The 22516-nt window shown below is 38.8% G+C and overlaps 2 protein-coding genes across 3 annotated transcripts; one reads left to right on the top strand and one right to left on the bottom strand.

The window, feature by feature from the left end:
- Positions 1-8779: 8779 nt before the first annotated feature.
- LOC112291532 (uncharacterized) lies at positions 8780-14396 on the top strand. Its single transcript, XM_024539077.3, has 9 exons — positions 8780-8964; positions 9284-9890; positions 10257-10549; positions 10791-11571; positions 11682-12057; positions 12221-12300; positions 12445-12639; positions 12986-13675; positions 13837-14396. Exons 2-9 carry the CDS (start codon positions 9639-9641, stop codon positions 14047-14049), a joined length of 2880 nt encoding a protein of 959 aa, XP_024394845.1. The 5' UTR covers positions 8780-8964; positions 9284-9638; the 3' UTR covers positions 14050-14396.
- Positions 14397-18252: 3856 nt separating this feature from the next.
- LOC112291415 (putative xyloglucan galactosyltransferase GT20) lies at positions 18253-22218 on the bottom strand. 2 transcript variants are annotated; one of them, XM_024538765.3, is made up of 3 exons: positions 21409-22218; positions 20618-21259; positions 18253-20320 (listed from the first exon to the last, which is right to left on the bottom strand). In XM_024538765.3, the coding sequence occupies exons 2-3, from the start codon at positions 20915-20917 to the stop codon at positions 18599-18601; spliced, it is 2022 nt and encodes a 673-aa protein (XP_024394533.1). In that variant the 5' UTR covers positions 20918-21259; positions 21409-22218; the 3' UTR covers positions 18253-18598. The 2 variants fall into 2 exon arrangements, with proteins under 2 accessions (XP_024394533.1, XP_024394534.1); XM_024538766.3 differs by having other exon boundaries at positions 21654-22098.
- Between the last annotated feature and the right edge of the window lie 298 nt (positions 22219-22516).

The raw sequence follows: 22516 nt of genomic DNA, 5'->3' as shown, positions 1-22516 counted from the left end.
AAAGTGTTCCAATCGCTGCTAGATGTGCATATTGATCTCTTAATATTTCCTTCTCCTCCTCGCATGGATGGTATGGATCATGACCATCACGACCATGTCCAACCATTGGTGTAGACAATGGATAAACATCAATCATATTAAATCTTTGCAAGATTTGTCTAATATACGTTAGTTGATAGACAAAAATGCTACCATCTCTTAGATGCATAATCTGAGGACCAATGCAAAAAGTTGTTTTTCCTAGCATTTTCATCTCAAATTCACATATAAGTAGGTTAGTAGGTAAAAAACATGTAGATGTAGTGCCCACTAGGTTAAGATCATCAACATATATAGCGATGTTTGCAAAACCAATTTTATCTCATTTGATAAACAAACAAGGGATTAGTATCACTTACAAACTTATTTGTTATTAAATAATCTCGAAGACATTGATACCACATGCATCTGGATTGTTTTAAATCATACAAGGCCTTACATAATTTAATACTATGATATTATCTTGGAGTAGGTCCATTTGGAGTTCCTGTTTTTAAGCCATGTGGAACTTTTATATAAATATTTGCATCTAGAGAACCATATAAGTATGCAGTTACTACATCCATCAAATGCATCTCAAGGGTGGCATGAACTATCATTCCAATAATATATCAAAATATAACTGAATCCATGATTGAAAAATATGTGGATTCATAATCAATGCCAAATCATTGAGTAAATCCTTAAGCAACAAGACAAGCTTTATAGCAGGTTATTTGACCTTGAGCATCTCGCTTGCATATTAATACCATCTTATATCTCATTGGGCGAGATATAAGAGTATCTACAATTGGACCAAAGACTTTTCTCTTATACAAAGAGGCATATTCCTCCTCAATAGCAGTTTTCTATTTTGACCAATCAGAGCGATGCATCACTTCCTCAATGGTTTGAGGTTCAAGATCGTCTTCCTCACAAGAAAGGGCTTCTATAATCATACATGCAAATGATTCATCTACCATAATAGATGGTCTATTCCAAATATTTGTCAAGGACAAGAACTGGATAAAAAAGAAATTCAGCCAAGTGAGCCTTCACTCAAAGAAAGGTAACAAAATATAAATAAACAAGTATGTATATTGAAAAAGAAACTAGAATGGCTATTGCCAAAAGACAAGAAAACTAGAGACCCTTGAAACTAGACTAGAAGCAAGAAAAGAGTTGACAAGAGTGAAGAGGGCTTCATTCTTGTCTCTATATATACTATCTAACTAAGGGCTACGTGGAGATGTTCTATAGGACCTCCAATATGTATTGACTTTATAGGACACATGCCTTGACTTACAAGGCAAGTTTTTCTACGTGTGGGCCACATAGTTAGCTTGATCTTCAAGCTAACAACATGTGTGGCACATGGCCAATGTAATGACCACGTTTCTAATCCAAAAAATCAATTAAAGACACCTATGAAGTCAAAGCAGCATCTATGAAGCTTCTAAGAAGCATCCATATTAAATACTATAGAATTAACTTACTTTTATCTACTTCTACTTACTTCCACCTATTTGTATATGTAATTACTAGCTTATATGAGTATATCCATGACATTACCCTCCCTTCTAGGGACGAGTTCCACAAGGAGCGGTCATCATATGTTGAGAAAATCTATGATACAACGAATTGTATTCGCCACATACTCTGATCTTTGTTCTCTTTGAAGATGATTGATAGGGCCTCTCAACCATCAATAGTGTCCTATACCAGAGGAGGAAGACCATCCAGTTGATTTCATCATTTCAAATGATGTAACCTAAGAAATCAACTTGAGTAGTGTAGAATATACACTTTTCTATCTTGGCATAGAGTCTTGCATCTCTTAATTTTTGTAACACATGACGAACATGAAGTTCATGTTCTTCTGGATTTTTAGAATAGATCAAGATGTCTTTTAGATAACAGATCAAAAAATCATCCAAAAACTCTCGAAAAACATCATTCATTAGATGTTGAAAAGCTGTTGGTGCAATTGTAAGTCCAAAAGGCATAATGTTGTATTCAAAATATCCATACCTAGTTCAAAACGCAGTCTTCGATTCATCTCCTTCTTTGATGCGTACTAGATTGTATGCTCCCCGGAGATCTATTTTTGTATAGATCTTAGCTTGATTCAGCTGATTAAGAAGTCCAGATATTAAAGGTAGTGGATACCTATTCTTAATAGTAATCTTATTGAGTCCTCGATAATCAACACACATCCGCAATGATCCATGTTTTTTCTTCACAAATAGAATTGGAGCTCTTGCCAAAGATTTAGAATGGAGTATGAAATTCTTGGCTAGATTTTCTTCAATATACTCTTTGAGTTCAGTCGACTCATTTTGTGATAAACTGTAGATTGGTCCGAATGGTGGTTGTGCTCCTTCTTGAAGGTCAATCGAGCAATCATAGAGACGATGTTCCAGAAGTGTATCCACATTCTTTTTTTTGAATACATCTTGAAATTCTTGATATTGGCTTGGAATGCCACTTGAAGTCTTTCCACTAGTAGAAATAGGTGTGGCATAAATAATATATGGTGATTCTTTCATAGCAACATGCAAGAAAGCTTTTGTACCTATAAATACAGGTTTAATTGAACTGGACTTATGACTTTCTACTTGATTAACTACACTATTAGTTATATTTTTAGAAAAAATAAGAGTTCCAGAAATCCAATCTATTTAAGGGTTGTATTTTTCTAACCACGATAAACCTAAAATGATTAGATTAGAGGGAGATCTAATAATATTAAATACTACAAAGCTATTATGATCATTGATTATTTCTTCTATAGGAAGGGTTTTGTGAGTAATATCCTCAGAAGACAATGGACGACCATCTATGACTTCTATATGAATAGGTTTAGTTTTCTTTACTAAAGATATGCTATGTCTTTTAGTAAATTCTTCATCTAAGAAACTTATCGAAGCTCCTGAATCCAACAAGGCAGAGGCTTTGTAATATTTACGTCCTAAAATAACATTTAATGTAAAACAAGGAGAGGGCTCTGAGGAGAAAATAGGACCTTTACTAGATATTGTGCAAGGTTCTAGCCGCACGGTCCCTATTGTAGCTGGACAAACTCGTTTTCAGACATATTGTCTTCTTTTACAGCCATACTCTTCATTTTATAATTACGCCATTTCTTTGGACAATGTTGAGCAGTGTGCTTTGGTTCTCCACAATATAAACATAATTCTTCTTGACAACGACGAGTCTTTTCTTGCTCAGTAAGAGGTTTGAAATGTAGTACATCAATTTACATATCCTTTACTTCCGAATGTATGTGTTGAAGAGGTGTTGGTGTTGCCATTGAATTATAGTAACGTTGAGGTCGGTTCTCAGATCAGAATTCAAAAAGGCGATTGTCGCAATTCACAGCAAAGTGAATTGCTTGACTCAATGTTTGAGGATCAGATAAGTTGAACATTAATTTTTTTACCTCATATTATAATCCGTAGAGAAATTGGCTAATAAGTGCAGCATCATCCCACTTGATATCAGTTGCAAGTTATCAAAATTGTGAAGCGTACAATATTACTGATCGATTGCCTTATTGTAAAATAAGGATCTTATTGATTGCAACACGAATTGCATCATTTTTTCCATACATGGATCAAAACTCTACCAAAAAAGCCTCTAGATTATCTAATATTGGATCTCGTCGTTCAAGAAAAGATGAAAACCACGATAGTACTGAACCTAAAAGAAGCATACCAATGAATCTAACTTGCGATCGTGGAGTTGGATAGCTTTGAGATTGAAGTTCAATCACAAGTTGTACTTGATTGATAAATCCTCAAAACTTGGATCTGGTGCCATCAAACTTCTCGAGTAGGACAATTTTTGGTTCTCTAATACTGGAAGGGCGTTCTACCATAGGAGAAAGGACATGATTTTGTGCAGATGTTGAAGCAGCTCCAACCATTTCTATATCTTCACTTCCTGCCAATCTTATTGCTGCTTGTGGTCGTAAATTGAGTTGATACATCGCAAGCATTAACTCTCTCAATTGCTCTTGCATTTGTGCCATTGCACTCTTCATTTCAAGAAGTTCTGCCATGATAACACTTAGAAAAGAGAAGATGTCTAATATTGCTCGAGACAAATAGAAGAGAGGACTTGAGAACAAAGAAAATACTAAGGACAATATCAGTTTAGAAGAGGGTAATCCGCAACTTCTAATATGCTTATATCTTATCAAGAAAAAGAGGTAACTAACTCTTAATCAAGATTAGACAAAGCTCTGATATTGTAGGTGTACTCTTGTCAATCTATCAAGGACAAGAACTCGATAAAAAAGAAATTCAGACAAGTGAGCCTTCACTCAAAGAAAGGTAACAAAATATAAATAAACAAGTATGTATATTGAAAAAGAAACTAGAATGGCTATTGCCAAAAGACAAGAAAACTAGAGACCCTTGAAACTAGACTAGAAGCAAAAAAAGAGTTGACAAGAGTGAAGAGGGCTTCATTCTTGTCTCTATATATACTATCTAACTAAGGGCTACGTGGTGATGTTCTATAGGACCTCCAATATGTATTGACTTTATAGGACACATGCCTTGACTTACAAGGCAAGTTTTTCTACGTGTGGGCCACATAGTTAGCTTGATCTTCAAGCTAACAACATGTGTGGCACATGGCCAATGTAATGACCACGTTTCTAATCCAAAAAATCAATTAAAGACACCTATGAAGTCAAAGCAGCATCTATGAAGCTTCTAAGAAGCATCCATATTAAATACTATAGAATTAACTTATTTTTACCTACTTTTACTTACATCCACCTATTTGTATATGTAATTACTAGCTTACATGAGTATGTTCATGACAATATTAGCTATAACACAATATAGAATAGATAATTCTTTACTCAACTTGTTCTTATTCCTTCCAATTCAAAGATTGTTTTTCATAAGAATTGAAAGTATATTATGCATGGATATATCATCATAAATTGGTGGTCCTTTAGGATGAGTGAAAATTTCTTGAGAAATAATACCAAGATTAGTCAATATTATAGCTTTCTTCTTACATGGTTGCTTATTTGGTCCACGAGTTCTTTTAATTGTTGTTGTTATAACTTGAGGTATAATAGTCAGTGGCACTGTAATCTGAGTAGGTTTATTTTGAGCCTCATTAATAGGAACTCTTGTAATTCTAGGTGCATCATTAAAGCCATCAGGTGTATTTTGAGCCTCATTAATATGAACTCTTGTAATTCTAGGTGCATTATTGAAGCCATCAGGTGTATTTTGAGCCTCATTAATAAGAACTCTTGTAATTCTAGGTGCATCATTGAAGCCATCAGGTGTTTTATCTATGATCCGTTTTAGATGCAAAAACTTACCAACTTCAGTTTCAGCCAAAGATATCCTAGGATTGGGATTCATTATAAACATTTTTGGTGCTTCAAATAGAAGTACTTTATTTATTTGTTGATTGGATACTCTTCTTTAAAGAGATGGGAATATATTTTCTTCAAAATGGCAATTTTGCAAACATGCATGTAATAATGTGCCAGTTAATGGATCAACAATACGAATAATGCTTGGTGAATCAAAACCAACATATATGCCTTCTTGTCGATGAACTCCAATGGTATGCCATTGAGGTTCTGGTACTGGAATCCAAGCACGGCAACCAAATACTTGTAAGTGAGATGCATTTGGAACACAACCTGAAATGAGCTCATGTAATGAAACAATTTCAAGAGAAGAAAGGCGGATGCATATTAATGCTGCAGCATATAAAACTGCACAATCCCACATAGATATAGGTAAATTTACGTGAAGGAGGAGTGGTCGAGTAATGAGTTTTATATGCTTTATAAATGACTTTGCCAGTCCATTTTGAGTATGTTCATATGGAACATAATATGTCAACTCAATTCCTGTTGCAATACAATAGTCTTCAAAAGACTTTAATGTGAATTCTTTTGCATTATCTATACGCAATGTTTTTATAGGATAATCAGGAAAATGTGCCCAAAACATATTTTCCTGATTATCCTATATATCAGGTATCACAACATAAAAATTGATAATAATGAACTCTCTATGATAGATGATGTAAAATTAAATATAATGGAAGGCCAAATCGTAATTTGGTATAAACCATTATATGTAGTAAAAGCTTTTTCAACAATTTTATGATTCTTTGCAAGAATTAAAATCTCTTTTCTATTTAAAATGGCAGTCGAGAGGTGATAACCATTAATACACACATCTTGGTAGCTAATCAGACTCTGAGGTGCTAAGGGTGTAAACATCTCGTATTTACATTTTTTGATGGAACTTGCAGATAATTTTACCATTGCTATGCCTTCTTAGAAACAAAACGCATTTGTTCTAGCCATGGTCATCATATTATTAGTTTACCAAGTTAAAGATTTTTTAATAAAAAATTGTCTATCTCGCAAGTTAATATATGTTGTTGCACAATCAATGAGCATATCATTTGATTCATCATTAGAGGTTTTGTCATTCATATAAACTTCTAAGTCATCAACACCAATTGAATCCATCGACGCATCCATGGTATGAACTTCACGAGCCTCAGCTCGTAGTTTCTTATTTTCTTGGAATATTTTAATAAAATATTCTGAAATACAGCACGCATGTGCTAAATGTCCAATCATTCTACACTTATGGCAAGAACGCATCTTTGATTTTTTATTTTTTTATTTTTTTTACTATAATTAATTATAGAACGTTTATTCTTTACATATGAATAGAAATGGTCATGACTATGACTACCCTGATACTTATGAGCACGTTTCCCATGTTTATATAATTTTTTTTTAGACTTTGAAATATTAAGTGCATGAGATTCTGGAACTGCAGTTCCAATAGGATGAGCTTCCGCATTCGACAAGAATAGTTCATTTTGCTTCTCTACAAGAAGTAGATAGGATATGAGATTAGAATGACTCTGAAATTTCATGTTCCTATATTGTTACGCTAGTACATCATATACATGAGGAAATGTAGAGAGAGTTTTCTCAATCATTTTTTCTTCAGAGATGCTTTGTCTACATAATCGTAATTGTGAGACAATACTATACATTTTACTATTGAAAGCATTTAAATTTGAAAAATCCAAGACACTTAAATGTTTCCAATTATGACGTGTACGTAGAAGAAAAATGGTCTTTTAATGATCAAACTTGGAATTATGATTCTTCCAAAGTTCTGCAAAATCTTCCATTTCTAAATATTGTTGTTGTAATGCAAATAAAAGATGAAGACGAAGGAGAAGAAGTGCTTTCCAACGAATAGTAGGAAGAATAGAAATATTTATTACAAGAGATTCTTCAAACATAATGGCATCCGAGAGTTGTTCTTCAAATAAATTTGTTTTTGCCATTTTTGCCCATAATAGATAATTATTTCCATCCATAGTTAATGGTAGAAATAAAAGAGCTTGAAAATGTTGGGATGCATTGGTAATAATTGGAACCATAGTAGAAGTAATTGAAGATGTTGAAGCACTCATTATAAATAAATATGTGAAAAAAATACAAGATGAAGTAGAAAAGTTGAGTAAAATGTACCTTAAAATATAAAGTCAAATAAAATGATAAATTTGAACTTGAAAATCAAAAATTTTATTTTATTATTATTATTGTTATTTTTTTAACAAGGGTGTGGATTGTAGCAACAGAGTAGCAGTAGGACGGCAGCAACATTAGGATCAATGGTAGTTGGTGGTTAGCAACAATGGCTGGAGTGGTGGTAGTCGACAATTAGTGACAGCAACAATCAATGGCAGTCCGGCTATAGTTTGGCAGTAAGCGCAGGGCACATTAGGGAAGTTGGGCTGGAGCAAGTATTCTAAGCAAGCAAGGCAAAGAGTGGAGCAAGTGCTCTAAGCAAGCAGCTAATGTGTGAGGGGCCAGCAAGAAGTGCAGCAAGATCATGAGGTAGACAATGAGCAAGAGTAGCAACAGGTTTGAATAGTCAAGACTAGAGCAAAAAGAATTGTGATAGTGTGTAGAAGAGAGTTGTGCTGATAATGTATTGAGAATGTTTAAAAAGACACAAGAGTAGTAGTAAGTAATATATATACACACACAAGAGTAATAGTAAGTAATACACACATGAGGGTTTCTAAAGAGAGAGAACTTCATACATAAAAAATCTATTGATCTAGTTGTATCTTGTATACAAGAGGAGAAAGGAGAGAGGACAAATAGTTCTTCTCCACTACATTCCAAATGCTATAGCTACAGTATTTATTGTAGTCTACAATAAATATTATGGAGAGTGTCGGCTACATTTAATGCTCTCAACAGAGACGAAGCAATTCTCAAATTCCATTGAAGTAGAGACGAAGAAATTCTATTAGAAAAGCAAAAATGTAAATTGCATTCATGGTTAGTAAAAAGTTTTGTCCCAACAACGTTCCTCCGAAGTAAATCCCACGGCTCAATGAAATCCGTCCACGTGGCGTGAGCTCCGACAGTAAATGTGAACTTCCACGGTGTCGGTGGCCGGAGTGGCCGCAACCAGATTCCCTCGAACCTGCTGCCACACTGTCAATGGGCGGTGTATAATTCGTTAAATTAGTGTCAATCCAACTAAACCCAATGCTTAATTTACCATTACAACTCTCACTTTCATACAGGAAATTACCAAGGTTTGTAATGGATGAGCAACGGAGGTGACAAATCAGCGAGTCGCCGGTCGTGGTTTGATCGATTGAACCGAACTTTTCGTCCCGCTTCAGTGCAGACGGAATCGTTTGTTTATGTTTCCTGTTGACGAGGTTGGGCAGCGTGGAGGATGCCTGAGGCAAAAGTGGGTCGTGGAGATTGCTCCGCAGCTCGCATCGATTTGAATTTGCGCACACCTTGAATCGAACCGGTCTGGGTTGGGGTCTTTGGAGCGAATCCTTCGCGGAATTTGATGTGGGTTCGAGCTGTCGGAGATCTGGTTGTCGGTGTGTGAACTGAACTTGATGTTGGATTCCGTTGTGGCTATTCGCGGAGGTGAATTTGAGCAGATTCGGTTGGATTGTTGTTACGTTGATGGCAAGCTCGCACTCAGTTTAATTCCGAATCAGAATATATGTTTGACTTCAAATCGAGAGCCTGGGCGTTTCACTTGGTTGATCTGCAGTTAGAGGTCGGTGATTCCCATGTATGGATCTGTGGGTTTGTTCAGTTGCAGTGTCCAGCTGCTGAGATTGTTAGGATGTTTTGTGTGGATTTCGTTAATGGGTGGTTTGTTGTGGTCTAAATAATGGGTTTCTTTGGCAGTGTTTAAGACAGCATTGTGTAGGTTCGAGCTGGAAGTCTAGCTGAGAACATCACTGGTAGTGCCGCTAAATTGTGTGATTGAGGCGCTGCTGTGTCGAATTGGAAATGTGGGGATTGCTCCATGACGCGTCTCCGAATTGAGAAGTTGGACTCCAGTCTAGTGTTGATTTTGGTAAACGAGAGGTACAAGGTTTATCCGGGACGTTTAGGGTTAGAGAGTCAAGATACGCAGCTTGAAAGAGTGGCGTCGATGTGGAACGATGTTTTATGCGCTTGATGCCATATCGGATTAGTGCCACTGCATCTGTTCCCTCACATCACGGGGCCTAACCGAGGTTTTAAGAGCATCGTGCAGATGGAGGGTTTAGTCGATGTATCCGCGGCGTTGGTGTCGCTGCCGAGTATGACCGCACCGAACTGTTGTAGTACATTCGGTTGCTTGCCCTATTTCTTTGGGGGAATTTTGCTGTTAGCGCTTGTAGAGTGTGTGTGCGTATTTTTTTTAATCCGCAGATTGTTGGAGAGGAAACCGACGCAAAATCCGAGTCCTTCTTCATTGGAATATAGAAGTGAAGGTGGCTCCTACGACAGCAGCTTCAGCCTTCAGGTCTCGTCTTTCTTACTCTGACATTGAATGTGTTTTTTGAGAATGCAAGTTGACAGACATTCTGGGTTATAATGTCTTCGTATCAAAAATCCTAGTCTCTAGCTTGGCTTTCTAATCGCACTCATCATTTCTGTTTGATCGGAAAAAGTGCAATTCCTCTGTTCTTTGAAAATCAATAGTTATTTCATGTAGTTATCGTTTCCTATGGCTGACAGAACATCTGTACAATGAATGGTGAATTTGTCATCCCTCTCAAGTGTTTAGTTATTAAAATTCTCCCAAGTGGAAAAGTGTTCAATGTAACTCTTTAATATCAGATGGACTTATCAAGGTCTTATTCTGAGATGAAAAGTGACTATCCGACAGGGAACTTTGTGGTTTGCACCTCTACCTGAAGGAGACTGGAGTAAAGCCATTTTGCAAATGCCAGGCAAAGACAAGAAGAGGGAGAAAGAAGCTGAGAGAGATGGGCCCAAAGAGGGTTCTAACCGGGCGGGTACCACTAAAAATGTATTGAAGCTCGCTCCGGTGCGGAAGCACGTGGTCTTGAAGGAAGGGATTTTGCTGTTGAGGGAGGTTGATGGTAATGAAGAGCAAATCCCACTTGAAGGCTGCGAAGTTTCGTCCATCTCTTATGATCAAACTTCAAATGGGAAATGGTACGTGCTAAAGAGCTTTTCTTACCTCTTGTGTTCTGGACTGTTGAATTCAACTTTTTTTTTTATTTCGGTCTTGATGCTTAAGGCAAGGGACGAGATGTTCTATGTCTCAGTGATGAATGATCCTCCACCTCCTGCTGTATTGCGCCATTGCTACACCTCACGGACTTTCAGTATCTCCGCATATGCCTTTGTAAGAATATAACTTGTGATTATTTTTGGCATGAAAACGTGGATATAGGTCCAAAATGTTTCCCATCAAGTTGCACCATCCTACCCATACATTGTACGGCGATTGTAAAGACTGTTTGTTCTACGCGGAATCTGGCTATGAGAAGGAAGCCTGGTGCGAAGTTCTTCGAGCGACTGCAAGGGAAAACGCCACTCCTGACGAGTGGTATATTAAATTGAAGAAGGAATTTAGAGAATACACTAGTGTAGTTGAAAGGCGTCTGCCGTATCTGAATGAATTTCCCTCAGGAAATGAAGCAAATTCTATGGCCTTCATACGCAAGGAAATGAAGTTAGATGGCTTGAAGAACTCAGAGGAAGGTTTTTCGAAGAGACGACTGATTTTCAACAAACTTTTGCGTCGTGGTACAAAGACGAAAGAGAAGAGTCTGAATGCAATAAGGGGACTTGAAACGTCCTCACGAAGAATCAATCCAATTTCAGAAGGGCAAGAAGGAAGCCAGAAGTTGAAGGAGAGTGTTATCTCTCATGACCACGATGACGGAAATAGTGCGTCTCATGCAAGCCAAGCGAGCATTGAAAGTATTACTCGAAGTGAATCTACAATTAGTGAGTGTGATGTAGAGCAGTCGACCTCAGCAGCAACTCAGGAAGACAAAAAAGAAGTTGATCAGGTGCTCACAGCTACACTGGTGCACGGCCATGACAACAAAACAGTTTCAAAAGAGATTGATCAAGGACAACTCTGTTTGAACATGCTCGTGGCTAGACTCTTTTTTGACTTATATCATAGCAAAAGGCCAGTGGACTGGTTACAACACCAACTTCAGGCAAGTTATACTACTATATTGTCTGAAAAACTGTGGAATGTTCTTGCTTAGGAGGTCGCTGTACCTGATAATCGATAGTCAATCTTACCCTGGCTTGTGCAACTCATCAGAGGTTAATATCAAGGATGAAGACTCCCAGTTACGTCAAATCACTTTTTGTTAGAGAAATCGACCTCGGAAAAGAACCTCCTTTCGTGACAGCATTCCGTCTGCTGCCCGCGGATGCAGAAGGAGCTTTGGCTATTGAAGTTAGCTTGGAGTGGCGCAGTGGAGGCTTCATCACAATAGAGACGCGAGTGGACGTGCGTGATCAAAATGCACAGGAAAAAATGGTTTCACAACTGACGGATCCAGGATTAGAAGGGGCTGCTGCTTCTGCTGTTGTACGCGGTATAGAGAAGGATCTTGACCCTGCAGGAACAGCAGAGGCTTCTATAACGTCAACAGAGACAAGAGAAGCTGCTTCTACAAGTAAACGTGGGCCAGGTATCACAACTTCTTTGTTGAAATGCAAACGTTTCTCATGCAAATTCCCCGAGGATACCGTATTTTACTATTGTAGAGAATCTGGAAATATAGTAGAAGCCAGGGCATGACTGACTAATGTGAGCTTTTAATGATCGCTAGAGATCCTGCTATATTTTGGCAGGGGATGACAGCGGTAAAGGTGGAGGTTGGATGCATTCGGTGAAGGCCGTGATCTCTCGTGTTGCTGATCAAGTTTCTCAGGTTGACAGCGTTCTATTTCCAGCACCTTTCATCATCGCTTGCGCCTGCATGTTTTTTATTAGACAATGCAGGATTAACTTGTGCATCATTCTTGCAAGGGTCTTTGAGCATTTCTGATTCACTGTAATTCGGAGTCAACTGCAGGTACCTCTTTTGCTGAAAATCAGGTTGATGTCAGTGAAGGGAACTTGCATCATAAGCTTGAAAGCACCACCTTCTGACCGTATATGGTTTTCTTTCAAGGACATGCCTGATATTGATATGGTACCAGAGCCTTGTATTGGTGATCACCTTATCAGCAACGACTTTTTGGGAAATTTTATTACAAATCAAATAAAGGTATCACTCGAGCCTTTCTGTATTTTTACTCCCGCACTAAAGTCGACTGTATCTTCCTCATATCTCTTCAAGCCATTATGATGAAGGAAAGTAGCGATCGTTCTTAGTGATTGTTTTGTTGAGTGCATAACCAATCCGTTTTTAACAGCGGGTTTACATGATATATAGAAGAACAGTTCACTATTTGATCAGCGAGTTTTGTTACAGCATGTTCAGTTGAGTACGATTGTTAGTTCAGTATATGCTTAACGGCGACATAGTCACATTCATAACCATTGCGATTTGTTCAATTCTTGAATTTTATTTATATCTATTTATATTTATTTTAATCCTTTGCTACATGCAGACACAAATTCGTGAGCATATTGTCATGCCATACCGTCAAGATGTTCGTCTTCATTGGATGATGGCTGATCAGGTCGATTGGCTTCCGCATAGCGCCATTCCTGTTGCGTTCTCTGCTGCCAAACATTCTGAAAATGAGCGTCAAAGCTCAAAATTCAAGCTTGACGAGCAATCTAAACTTGTTGAGGATAACGATGGAATTGGCCAATCATCTACTTCCTCCTCTCTGAGTGTACACAGTGATGGGCAGAATAAGCTTCAGGTTGGACAGGTTTCGGAGGCATCTAGCTCACCTCATGTTGGACCTGTAGATGGATCACCTATTGCGCAGGCCCAGCCTCCTTCTGATCTTCGGTCCCTTGGCAATCTTCAAGCCTCTGGTACAAGTAGGAATCAATTACAAAACTCTTCCATCTCTATACAGTTCAGCTCAGAGCATTCTTTACCTAGCCGGCCACCAGGATCATCCGTGCATTCATCAGCGACTTCGTCAATGCGAGTTGACAATGAATCAGACTTAACGAGGCCTTTACTGGACAGGGATGACCAAAACAAAGGAAAGATTTCAGCATCGAGTAATGGATTTGACGCAGGTGCATCTGAGAGGGCGGTAGGTGCTGTGTACATTGATGTAGCGCCACAGTCAGAGGATTCAGCGTCAGACAGCGAGTCTCAGCATCCGCCCAATCAGGTTAATTTCCTAGCTACTGATCAACTGCGAGTTTTAGCATGTATTCCGTTACCAGTCTGCCTTTCAGTTTCTATTATTGGTTAGTTCATTTTAGGTTCTCTTTCATTTCCTATGTCGACTTCCTGGTATGGCACTGATCCCGAGACTACTTTTTGTTACAGTTTCAGGTTATCAACCAGGACCACGTCAAGGCAGACCTGTCAAAAGATTTGGATTCAAGGGTATCACGACGCACCAAGATGTTTACTTTGGGTAAGAAAGTGGGGAACAAACTCGATGAAAGGCGCCGCAGTGTTCTGGAGAAATTGCGGGAGAAGAGAGCTGAGGGTAGTGAAGCAGGTTCTCCTCGTCACTCAGGCAGAGATCTTGTGTGACCGACGCAATGTTATCTCCATAACGTGTGCGATGCTGAAGTCTGATACTTCAATTTTATGCTACCCCATCAGTCATGTAGTCTTCGTGCAGAGTTTCATACTTGTGTAGAGAACTGTAAGCTGACATCATAGGATAGCTGTTATGAGATATTGTGCAAGTGTGTTATGAGATAGAAATCTAGAGTGGAAGCGTGTAAATTAGAATGCACGCTTCCTGTAATATATTTGATTTGCAAGGCCGAATTTTCTAGGATTGTACTTTGGAACTGGTAATGCCCATTCAACCAGGATCATTAGTGGCTTCATTATATAAGTTTAGAGCTAAAATCGCGACATTTTTTCTCTGAGACCTGAGAGGTTCGCATATTCTTCTACTCAACCTCTTCGGCCAGTTAGTTTCCAAGAACTTGAAGGCTTTAAGGTGTCTAGAGGCAACTGTGCTAAGTAAACGCAAACTTCTAAATAATTTGGCTAGTGTGGATAGATCACCCCAGTGGAGGTATCAAGCATGAAATTTCAGCGTCAGTATGCATAGCTTCTACCGGGACTCTTGTGCGCTTACAGGCTAATTGAACAAAGGCAGTAAAAGGTTTTGAGTCGATTAAATAACCTAACAAGAGTGTTTCATGATGTCCTAATAATTTCTGAAGGTACCTCAATTTGATGCTCTTTGATGCTAGAAGAAATGGATCAGATTTTATTCAATTGACTTTTGTGCAAAATAGGAACTTACTGCACTGGATCATCTAGTGACTATTACCCTCTTTAAAACATAAAACTAACTGGACATACAGACTTCTCTTTAGTGTGATTTAGGGATATAAATTGAAGGACATGTCCCTGACAATCCATGATATAAGTCTTCTTTAGAAAACGAGGAGTTTCTCCTCCAAGTTTTTGGCTAATATTTAGGCCTTGAGTTCGCATCCTGTAATTTTCTAATCAAACTAGAAGTTAGGTTGAATTAAGTGTTGCCTTCCAAATTTTGCAGAATAAGGGAATATGTTGGAGCTTCTGTTCCTTGAGTAAGAGAGTGAATCAGAGAATTTTGTCTACCAGGTCACAAAATAGTCTATAAGTGTCTTCTCTTTCTACTTTGAAATTGGAAACTTTGGAAATCCCTATTGCTTTGACAAGTTTTACAATCATGTGTTGCAGACTTTTTCTGTGTTTACTTGACTTTGTGCCTGTGCTATAGATAGATTTCCATCAAAATGTTAAATTCTTGATTGAATACCAACTTGATACACTAGGGTTGTAAATGGTCTAAGGAATATAAACCATTTACCTTCATTGATGTCTTGTATTAGTCCTTGAAGTCAAAAGATTACAATTGAGTTGATATTTTCTTTTGATCTATATAAACCTATCCAAGCTTTTGGTTAGGAGTTGATCCTTCCATACTTCAGACTTTTTTGTCATTTAATATAAAAGACAATTTTATATTTTTTAATATAATATATCTTCTATTTTTTTATTTTTTATTTTTTGTTTCTTCTTTAGTAAAGAAGAATTGTAGGTCATAGTGGTAGATGTTATAGACTTGTTTCACCTCTTACAATAGAAGATTGCAACTCTTTTAGGTTAAATAATTGAATTAATAATTTACAAATCTTTATCTCCATGTGTTATTGAGGTAGAGTTGTTTGCCTATTGATTTAATGCTAGTTGTTCATTGCATTTTGGTAGCTTAATATCTTTTAGTCTTTTAACCTCAATTGCAAATTGAATTGCATAGTTTGATGCCTCTTCTACTAAAAACAAATGATATATATATATACAAGGCACCCTTGTCTTACCTCTCTCTTAATGGAGAAGTAATTGGTTTTTTCTACCTCCTTGTATAATAATACATTTTTTTTTAAATATAATAGAAATAAAATTATATAAGAATAGTTATGGATTTGAAGGAATTTACAATTATATTTTGAATAACTTTGGATAGAATTTTACTTACCATTGTGTTGAATAAATTAATATTTATTTGAATAGAAATAAATCTTCCATATAGATTAGCATAAAATTCCTTGTATGTTCTTTCTAATTGTTCTTATTTTTTTATTTGGTTGCTATATGGATCTTAAAGCAAGATGATTCTAGCTTTTAGATTTCTTTCTATGATTTCTTTGAAGATAGTATTAAATCACATATTGCCTTGTATTTTCTAATTGATTCTAGCTTATAAATTTTGACCTTCTATATTTTGATATTGATAGTTTATTAATTTCTATTGAGCCATCATGAGAGTTTATTAAAACCTAAAGTCTTAGAGATTTTTTTGGAAGTTAAATTAGAGTACTTTTACTTAGCTTTTTATTTCTATATTATTTATGTTTCTTGATGTGGATTTTATTCTTATAATATAGTTTTTAGAATTAAATAAATTATATAAATATTTTAGAAAAAGTTTCATCTTTTAGAATATATGCTTATATCTTATAAACAATACTTTTAACCTTTGAAACAATTCAAAGGTTGTATATGATAAATTGTCCCTTTTTATGTCTTGGTCTTTGTTTTGCTTACAATGTGATTCTACTACATTGAAGCCATATGCATCAATAATACTTTTATATTTCTCACCTTGTTTGTCTACTTGGATCCAATTTTTACTTAAGCTCAATGACTATTTTTTTTCTATCCTATTGTAATTCAACATAGTTGGTTCTCTTTGTTTTCCCTCATAATCTTATTTGTTTTTTCTTTTTCTTTTGTCCTATGTTAAATTTTTTGCTTAAATTCCTCCAATTTTATGTAGTTTGATTTTTTAATTAGTATAAATGAACAATTTACATCTAATAGAAAGATTGTTACAATCAATTTAGATGGATTTGTGTTTGCATGTAATAGAATTAGTTACTTGCATCTCAACTTCCCACCTATCTATTGAACTCAAAGCAAGAAAAAACCTAATTATTTTTAATTTTATATTATCTTAATTAGAACCTAAATCTTGCCCTAGACTTAGTACTACTTACAAGGCAACTTCTACAAATTCATCAAAGAATCCTTGTAATATAATCCAAATGAGAATCTTTATTATTTTTAGTGCCCCTATTCCTTCATGCAATCAGCATATAATCCCATTTTTATTGAAAACTTTGAAACCCTATATTAATCATTAAAAAATAAAAATGAAAATTCCTAAACAAGTTAGAACTAATCTTAACCAATTCTGATCTCCTCTCTAGAGGTGGCAAAAATGAGGAGAGCTGCGACCGGTTTTCCGAGATCCGTATTTTTACTGAGCCATATCTCGTACCCACCCATCTAAAAAATTCTGTCCAAAATAGTTCTAAGTCCCACTGTTGCCATTGAACTTTACATACTGTTTGAAGTGTTGCTTCATGATACTATGTGCACGGCGTATTCATCATCAAAGTTGTTTACGTTCGATATCATCGGAGTTTGTTCTTCAGTGGCAAAAGTTTATATAAAGTACTGCAAATTAGCATGTGACGAAAGAAGTGGGCACTTTTCCAAAGAAGTCTCAATTGTCATTGTTGCTCACAACCATTTTTGCGGTGATATAGAGCAAGAGCATGTTCAAGGATGTGACCTTGAAGATCCAAAACTTGTGATTCACAGACAGAATTACTTCCAGAAATCCAAACTTGAACGCTTTGAAACCCTGGTTTGAAAGTACTATACTGTGAGTGAAAGACATGTTATCGGGTGTTGTCCTAATTCCACGAGGTAGAAGTTCTTCCTAGTCAGAAAACAAGTAATGGAAGTGGGTATTAATTACTGTACAATTACGATGAATACTGCACAGAGAGCTAAGGACATTGAGTGATCTAGTACTGATGTCTAAGTTGCTAAGCTGGGCAGTTTTGCCTGTGTGTACTTAGTGAGAAAATCCTGTGGTGCAACATAATTGAGTACGTAGTGTGTAAGGAGATGTGAATACTGCGTGCTGTCTTGATAAGAATTAATATGCATCGATGCTACTTCTTCGTTTAATGAAGTTGGTATTGAGAAGATACATTGTGCAGTTCACATTTTCTTCCAGGTCATTCAAAAATGTAATTTCTCTCCGCCATCCTCTCGAAGCGGGATAAAAGATAGACTATTAGGCCATTTAACATACACAGGAAGTGGAACCAAGAATAACCGTCACAACATGTAAAGAATAAATTGATGCTGAATCTGCACACACGATTGCCATGTCCATTCATCACGAAAATATTGAAGGTTCCAGCGTGCAAGAATTGTCAGTAATTTCAATATTATGTCGAAGGTTTGCAGCTGGAAATTGGCCTTCTAGTCATTGCCACAGCGAAATTAGGCTGTTGGTTATCATACTAGGAGGTAGTCAGCTGGTAGCAGCATTGAGAGCTTTCCAGGATCAACTCTAACGGCTCAAAAGATGCTTCAAACATCCTCGGCCAGCAGCTGTGTATAATTTCCTCAAATTCTGTTTGGAGAGCTGCAGACTCATCTACCTGATGGACCCGAATTTCATCGGGTGATCAATACTCACATAGCTACGTAATTGCGGGCAGGACAGTGGTTGAGTCCTTTTAAAGAACTAACTCAAAATTGCGCCTCAAACCTTCGCAAACTCCTCTGAGTCAGGAAGGTGAGCAGTGTGATGTAAGAGCTGCTCAATTGTTATGTCAAAGGCATCCTTGTAAGGGGAGACATCACTGCCAGGCGCGCTGTAAAGCAAACCTGGAATCACCGTGTTCAAAATCGTCTCCCGCATTGCATCCATCTCAGCAGTAGAAATCTTTTTCAGGACGTCTACAGCATTAACCCGTCCCTCCCTCACTTCGTCCTCAGATATATACACGGACCACGAAGATTCATTCCGAGGCAAGTGCCAGGCATATTGGAGGTAAGCAGTTGCTGGATGGAACAACACAGGAATGCAGCCTGCGATCAACGAGTCGAAGACTGAACGCCGAGTGGGGGAATCTCCAACCGGCTGCATGCAGAATTGACTCGTCACGAAGGTCTTGGTCACGAAAACAGGATGCTGACAGAGATCTTTCTTGCATTCAACGAAGCGGCACACGGCCTCTGAGGATGCACCTCGACATTGCCGCACGAGTGCGCTTCGTACGTTCGTAGGGTCATTGCGGCGCTCTTTCCCGACGAAAGCAACAAGACTGGTTCGTTCCTGCGATTTCACATGCTGCAGCCAAGTGTCGATATCGGAAGCCGACTTCGGGTGAAAGTACGTCGGGTGAGGCACTCCGATGTCGTTCTTGCTCCAGGGGTTGCGCTCAATCATAACCCTCATCATATTTTGAATTTCAGGAAACTCCAACAACCTGCTTCCCCAGTTGCCACGCAACTGACGCCGGAAATCCCAAGATATTTTTCCCAACACTAGCAAATGGTCGAGCCCTCCTCGTCGTCTCCAGGATGGCTGTTTCTCAAGCCATCGCACAAGCTTCCAGCCCAAGGCATCACGGTTGGTGTTCGTAGCGTTTAAGTCAAAGTGCCACCGAATCACATCTAGACCGCCATAGTAAGGGATGTAAAACAAATTAGCGAGGTTAGGATCTTCGGTGCGACACTTGTACTTCATAATTCGAGCATGTGAGACAAGTTCCAGAGCGTACTGATGTGTGCTGAACCAACGATCAGCGGGGAGGAAGATTTGGGTGCCGTTATCCATTGAGTTTACAGGTTTACCAATTCCCGAATCCGCGAAGAAGTCGCAGAGATTGAACCATGGAATCATGGAGTCGCATCTTTCGGTAAGATGCACATTAAACTCCGGGGGAAGATCATAGACATACACGTACTTCCCTTGACATGAGTCTTCAGATCGTTCAGAAATCGTGGTTGCGTACGGCAACGACCTTGACCTAATCTCATCAAAAATCTCCATTGCAGCTATGTTGACAGGAGAGCTGAGGTTGCCAGTGATGGTATCAGGTGCCACAGAAGATCCCTCATTTCGATCTGGTTGATTAGACTCTGCAGTGGTCTGCGCATTTCCATCTGCTCCGTGCTGCGCAATCGCTCCAGAGTCTTCTTTTCGGCAATCTTTAGATTGCGTTGAGTCATGTTCTCTCCCACCTTCGTCGTACTTGGATTGTGCAATTACCACTTTATCTTCTTCATCTGAGGTGATTTCAATTTTAAACTGCGCACCATTGTTAATTGATGGGTGTACACTGTTGGGCTCGTCGTGTACTTGAGATGTGGGCTTGAAGGTCATGGAGATGTCAAACTGATTTGTAACTACGTCTGTGCGCGGGTGGAACCGAGCTAGACCGACATCAACTAGTCCATCCAGGGCTCCACTGCTTTTCTACAAGAGTTGGTGATAGATTGTGGTAGACCGTTAGATTCCGAATAAGGCATGAGTGGGAATTAGACTTGTGCTTAGTATCAAAATTAGCAATTGAGTCTACAACTGTACAAGAACTCATTTGCTACACCAATCGAATCGAGTAGTTCCAGGTAAGATGAGCGGGGTGAATAGTTTAACCATCCATCTCCGATACAGTATGATGTGATAATCCAGTTATATCCGGAACACATGCATGTAACAGTGGGAAAAGAAGAAATCAGATCTCACAGACGGATTCCACATGATAAAACGTACCTTGTGCCGTTGCATCGTGTTAACACCTAGGGATTCGTACTCTGGAACCGGCATGCCATAGGTCGGCCCACTGCTCGAACGGCCAAAGGGCACCATCGACGAGGAATTCCATGCGACGAACACCATCAGACAGAACGGTACCAAGATCTTCAACCTCGCGGTGCTAAGAGGCCCCTTCGCGATCCCGCTTCGAGTTGTATACTTGTCACCCATCTTTCTATCCATAACGTCAAGTACTAACACGCCTGGTATTGTGCACTTCAGCCTCACGATTACGATACTGATTGAACTGCATACCATGGATCGTTTAGAATGGGTGACGGATTACCAAATACTCATCATTTCTGCCCAACCCCCGAAAAGATCTTTCCCTTCATTGAGGTACTCCCACGCTTGCTGTCGTTCGCATATCTGAGAGCAAGTAGACGAGACGCCGAGGAAGACAAATTGCGTGATTCGAAAAAAAGTACCAAATGCGCTGTGATGTCTGATACACTCAGAAGCAGAAACTGATAGGTTTGATCGCAGTCTGGGCGGCGCTGTTGTTCTTATGAGAAAGCGAGCTCCTCAGACGGAACAAGCCGATGCAGCAGTAATTTGAATGTTTTAACCACATCTTGCAAGCTTTACGGAGAGGTTCAGCTGCAATGAACAACCAGTGACGCAGTTAACATTTAAACAATGGAAAGGCTACCACAGGACATTGTTTCACCGCGTTTTTGATTCGCCAACTCCAACAAGGAGTACATTGCAAGAACATTCAGAGCGCACAACCCGATCGACCGGCCTACCTCGTCTTCATATTTTAAATGCGGTCGCTTTCTGTGCATTAGAACTCTCGAGAAGCTGCCCCATGCATGTACACTGTCAGGGGGGTACACTGGTACATGCGGAACGAAACGACGAGCTTCCCTGTCAAATTTTCAGCTGCGTACCGGCAACGAATCGCTGTCACGTGTAACCTCGCACGCACAGACAAGGCCTTTTCTCTAAAACTACTCAAATGTCTTTGAAACGGCTGAGGGGGAAAACTCACCCCAGCAGCAAGTGACTCGAAGGATCCTTCCCGTCAACTGAGATCCAGAAAACACCGCCTACCCCAAATTGCACGAACTGCGCGAGGCATACACTAATGTATCTAACATCAAGACACACTTCCCTGTCTCCAGCCTGTAATATCTTGAAGGATAACCCAAGGGCGAAACAGAACTGCAGTAGATCCACAATTGCGAGATGATATTGAAGCAAACTTCACAGAGGATTCACAGTTGTGAGAAGCCTCAAGGAAGATTACGAGGAAAATTCGCTCACAAGAACCCAGCCGCCAGATGCTACAGAACCAAGACTAGCTACGCGCCACCACCATCGACCTCGAGAATCTATTGTGAGGGGCATACACACATGCTTAGTATGCATGCGGAGCAAATATGACCCTGCTTCCTGAAAGATCCGCAAAATAGAATCCAACGACAGGGGTTGTCATGGACTGGAGGGACCAATGCAGTCGAAGACCACCGATCTATGGCATGGTCCAGGTCCAGGTCTCGCCGAAAGCCACGTTCCAGAAGCAATAGCTCTAGCTTACCAGGCTCTCCGGGATTGCGGCGAGTGTCCATTGCGATCTTCCTAGAAGAAACGTCGACAAATGCGGCGTATTGGATGAATTACCCACACAACCATGTCCATCTGAAACGACGAAATGATCCAACATTACATACAGCATTCGCAAGAATGACTCCCTTTCCCCTTTCCAGTCGGAACAACTTTCTATGGCAAAATGACGTTAAGAATTCAAGCTTTCTTTTTCACAACTTGAACTGGAGGCTGCGCACACATGCCAGCAATTACTCATCTTTCGCATCGGACAGCGAAAAACCTAACTAGAGAAATGGTGACGAG

This window comes from Physcomitrium patens, chromosome 14 (genome assembly GCF_059467195.1).
Source record: "Physcomitrium patens ecotype Gransden chromosome 14, ASM5946719v1, whole genome shotgun sequence".
NCBI lineage: Eukaryota > Viridiplantae > Streptophyta > Bryopsida > Funariales > Funariaceae > Physcomitrium > Physcomitrium patens.
This window is presented reverse-complemented; position numbering and strand designations above follow the sequence as displayed.